Source organism: Moschus berezovskii, chromosome 23 (genome assembly GCF_049115385.1).
Source record: "Moschus berezovskii isolate FMDL1 chromosome 23, NW_MosBer_1.0, whole genome shotgun sequence".
NCBI lineage: Eukaryota > Metazoa > Chordata > Mammalia > Artiodactyla > Moschidae > Moschus > Moschus berezovskii.
In genome coordinates this window covers 40,640,836-40,645,805 of record NC_142482.1, presented here as the reverse complement: position 1 = coordinate 40,645,805, position 4,970 = coordinate 40,640,836, and the positions used below count along the sequence as shown (strand labels likewise).

At 39.0% G+C, this 4,970-nt stretch overlaps 1 protein-coding gene across 1 annotated transcript; it reads right to left on the bottom strand.

Moving 5' to 3' along the window:
• Positions 1–200: 200 nt before the first annotated feature.
• LOC129543244 (olfactory receptor 2G3-like) lies at positions 201–1,151 on the bottom strand. The gene has a single exon (XM_055406295.2). It carries the CDS (start codon positions 1,149–1,151, stop codon positions 201–203), a length of 951 nt encoding a protein of 316 aa, XP_055262270.2.
• Between the last annotated feature and the right edge of the window lie 3,819 nt (positions 1,152–4,970).

The following is a 4,970-nucleotide window of genomic DNA, read 5'->3' as shown; positions in this document are numbered from 1 at the left end:
TGTCTGTTTAGACAGTTTATCCTCGAGTACTTTAAATAAGGAAATGAAAGAAAGCAATTTCAGGCTTATGGATTCTCTAGAAAGTCTTGCGACTTTGCTTTTGCAGCATATATGTGAAGCTGTCTCCGGACAATGCCTTCTGGTATATCTTTCCTTCAGCACCTCAGCCTTACTCAGGCCACATCTATACTTTTACCTCATCAGAGTTTCTCACTCTGCTGTGCTCTATCTTTCTGTACCAGCCTCTTCAAAGCTCCCTTTACATCTTTGTTTCTCAGAGTGTAAATGAGAGGGTTAACAGTAGGCGTTACAATGGTATACAAAAGGGTTATGAACTTTCCTTGACTGTGGGCATAAGAGCTGTTGGGTTGGATATAGATGGCTGTGATGGTTCCATAGAAGAGAGTTACTACCAAGAGGTGGGACCCACAAGTGCCAAGGGCTTTTCGCCAGGCTTGAGCTGACCTGATCCTCATTACTGCTTGAGCAATGCATCCATATGAGATCAAGATAAGTGTCAGAGGGAGGACGAGAAGCACCAAGGAAGCCATGAAGAGCTGGACTTCATTGGCATGAATGTTTACACAGGCCAACTTGACTATGGCAGGCACTTCACAGATGAAGTGGTAAATCCTGTGGTTCCCACAACGGGGCAACCGAAGGGTGATGGTGCCCTGAATTAGGGAGTTGCCCACTCCGCTCAACCATGCCATTCCTACCAGAGACTGGCAAAGTCGTGAGTGCATAACTGTGGCATAATGGAGTGGTCGACAAACAGCAGCATAGCGATCAAACGCCATGACAGCTAGGAGAACACATTCAGTGGATCCCAGTGCCAGAGATACGTAGAGTTGAATGGCACAGCCTGTAGGACTGATTGTCTTGTATGGACCACGGAGGTTCCATAGCAGTTGGGGAGCGATGCTGGTGGTAAGGCAGAGGTCAACAAAGGAGAGATGGGTGAGAAAATAATACATGGGTGTGTGGAGCATGGGATCCAGATAAGAGATCAAGATGATTGCTGTGTTGCCTACCAGTGTCAGGAGATAGGAGATTAACACAACCGCAAAGAGGATCTTCTCAAGCTGTGGGCGGTCGGAGAAGCCCACCAGTATGAAATCCCCTGCCAAACTCTCATTAATCGTCGTCATCACCCTGCTCTTGAAAAGGAGAGAGGCACATGTGAAAATACAGAAGTCAGATAGTGAGAAAGAGTTAAGATCAGAAATACAGTAGGGAGAAACTGTTCCTGAAGGTGAGATAAGAGGGGTGTGCCATTTGGGAGAGGAGAGAGAACCGTTTGTCTCTAGCAGGAAATTAAAAGTGTGCAAGAGCTTACAGAAAACCGTTAAACACATGATGACATAATGTGGACCATATAAGAAGTAATTAATCATTAATTGCTGCTTAGTCCTCCCAAACAGAGGCTTCCCTGGTGGCTCAGATGGTAAGGAATCTGCCTGCAATGAGGGAGACCCGTGTTCAATCCCTGGATCAGGAAAATCCCCTAGAGAAGGGAATGGCAACCCACTCCAGTATTCTTGCCTCGAGATGGACAAAGGCCCCTGGTGGGCTACAGTCCAAGAGGTCCCAGAGAGTCGGACAGGACTGAGCGACTACACTTTCTTTTCTTTTTCTCCCACACAATGTGTCAATTATTGGCTCCCTCCTGACATTCATTACCCCTTGACCTGTTTATAAATCCCTCAAAGGCTAATCTTTCAGACTCTTTGGATAAATCCAAGTCTTAAACATGTCTTCTGATTCCTTTTTCTGCTTACTCTTGCACTCTAACCATAAGACACTTTGCCCATCATTTTCCTTATTCAGCAGCATTCCTCGGATATTTCTCAGCTCCTTGATGGTTTTTCAGTTTTAATCTTACCAAACTACTTTCTTTGCTGAAAATAGTCCCTCCTTATCTTATTTACGAGTTAGTTCTTATTCACTTTTTACTTCTCTACTTGCCAAGAAAGGCTGTCATTTTTTAAATGTACTACTTCTTTTTTACCTTTCAAAACTATTTTTGTCTCTTATTCTCAAATCCTTCAGCAACCAATCAGCAGTAACAATGTAATGAAAATGCTGTGAAGTTAGTGATATCACTAAGGAATCAAACAGACTTGTTCCTCTGCTGCTATATACTGTAAAGTTATATAAAGAAAAATTCAGACTCCTCAAAACATAGTTTTAATGAAATAAGTGAGATTTTTGAGAAGCTTTGGGTCCTTTAATAAATATAAAAATATCTAATTAAAGACAAAATGTTTTTAATAAGGCACTAAACTCTGCAGATGCTGATTGCAGCCAGGAAATTAAAAGACGCTTACTCCTTGGAAGGAAAGTTATGACCAACCTAGATAGCATATTCAAAAGCAGAGACATTACTTTGCCAACCAAGGTCCGTCTAGTCAAGGCTATGGTTTTTCCCGTGGTCATGTATGGATGTGAGAGTTGGACTGTGAAGAAAGCTGAGTGCCGAAGAATTGATGCTTTTGAACTGTGGTGCTGGAGAAGACTCTTGAGAGTCCCTTGGACTGCAAGGAGGTCCAATCAGTCCATTCTGAAGGAGATCAATCCTGGGTGTTCATTGGAAGGACTGATGCTAAAGCTGAAACTCCAATACTTTGGCCACCTCATGCAACGAGTTGACTCACTGGAAAAGAGTCTGATGCTAGGAGGGATTGGGGGTGGGAGGAGACGGGGACGACAGAGAATGAGATGGCTGGATGGCATCGCCAACTCAATGGACATGAGTTTGAGTGAACTCTGGGAGTTGGTGATGGACAGGGAGGCCTGGCGTGCTGTGATTCATGGGGTCGCAAAGAGTTGGACACGACTGAGCGACTGAACTGAACTGAACTGAACATTTACTTGCAACTTACAACAATGTTTCTCTCTGAAGACTCTAATATCATTAAACTAGACTGTTCTATAATTTTTTCATTAAAAAAATGTTGAAAGAAAACTATGATATAGATGGTATCTATTAAACAACTAAAACTATATGATGATTAGATATTTCACATTATCATTAGCATGACTTTGAGAAATGCATGAATGGATTGGCCAGTAGTGAATGAGACAAGGGAACTGGTTAGGAGGCTGTTGCAGTACTTCAGGAAACAGATGGCTTCGTGGTAGAGGGAAGATTTATATTTTTTGACAGGCTCTACAGAATAAGTTTAGACAAACTTAGAGACTCTGGATGCAGAAAGTGAGAAGGAAGTGTCAATAATGGGCCACAGGTTTATTTCTTTAAAAATCAGGTGTCATCTACAGAGAAGCATGAAAGCGAAAAAAATCTTCTGTAGAGAAAGTGCTAGATATACATATCTCTGTTTATGATTTTAAAAAATTGAATGGATAAGAATATCAAGCATGATTCACTTCTACTTTTGATTCTTTGTCACACATTTTCTTCCTAAGTCATCCACTTGAACATACCCAGGATACCATAATTGGAAACCATCAGTACCTTTCCTAACAGAAATTTTTTCAGTTTGAAATTTTCTATCAGTTGTAGTCACCATTACATAACTATCCAAAATTAAGTTTGAATGCGATTATTGCAGTCATGCATTTTAACCAATCTGTTCTTATATCATTTCATTTTCTAAAAAGACTTTCTAATTCATATCATCCTAGATGGTAACACAATCTAGGTGGTCTCTTTTTTTTTGGTTTGTACTCTTCATTACCTTCCTTTATATGATTGTCAGAATCAAACAACAATGGGATCTTAAACGACTTTTATTTCTTAAAATGTAAAATTGAATTTAAGGCTCTGTGCAATCTCAGTTTCCCTTTCTGCTTTCAGAGTTATCTCCCATCATTTATAATTTGTTCTGAAAAGTCTGTCTCTATTCACATAAAGTATGTGAAACGAATCGCCAGTCCAGGTTCAATGCATGATACAGGATGCTCGGGGCTGGTCTACTGGGATGAACCAGAGGGATGGGATGGGGAGGGAGGTGGGAGGGGGGTTCAAGATGGGGAACACATGTACACCTGGGGCAGATTCATGTCAATATATGGCAAAACCAATACAATAATGTAAAGTAATTAGCCTTCAATTAAAATAAATAAATTTTTAAAAATAAAATAAAGTTCTAATTTATTGAAACTTCTTGCTGTTTTTCTTCTCCTTTGAATGATGAATGTATTTCTTTCATCCTTAACAAATTCTCCTAATATGTTAATATTTGTCTCTAGATCAGCATAGTCTAAGGTGTGCTCGCATCTTCACTGTACAATACACTTGTCTTCTGAAATCCTGAATTGCTGTGTAATATTGTGTCAATTTGCATAAGAACCTTTTTCAATAAGCATGCCAAGTGTTATGAAATGGAAACTAACCTCTAGATAATGGGTTAAGATTTTATCTTAAATATCTTTTGTATTATCCTTAGCACACAGGTCTTTTTTCAAGCATAGTTAAAGCCAAACAAATATGTTTTGAATAAAATAACACCTTTATTAATTCTACTAAACCACTTTTTCCCCAACTAGCAAAAATGTGTGTTTAAGATATATATTTAAACAAAAAGCAACATAATACATATAATAATGTTAACTTGAAAACTAAATGTCTATTACAAAGGACCTACATTATTCAATTGCTGTACCAACTCCTCCTATTATTTAGTCAAGAAATTTCAATGTCAGCAACAATATTAGAAGACCTGTTTTTAAAAATGTAATGCTCTGAAATATATTTAAGATATATGTATATATGATCTCCAAGTGTTTTTTTCTGATGCAATTATCATACCTAAATATATTTAACTCACTCCTTAACCCAGTTCCATTCATGTACTTGTTCCTGGGAAAGTAGAACACATGAGCATTACAATTTACTGCATCCCACATTTTAAAATGAGTATATTTAAATATGAATGGAGTCTCTTAAGTTCTCTACCATTTTTGAAAAAAGAGAACGATTCCGAGACTAAAGGGAGGAAGAACAT

Bases quoted from the DNA above. Each gene is read 5' to 3' on its own strand.
- LOC129543244 (XM_055406295.2), bottom strand. From the start codon at position 1,151: ATGACGACGATTAATGAGAGTTTGGCAGGGGATTTCATACTGGTGGGC.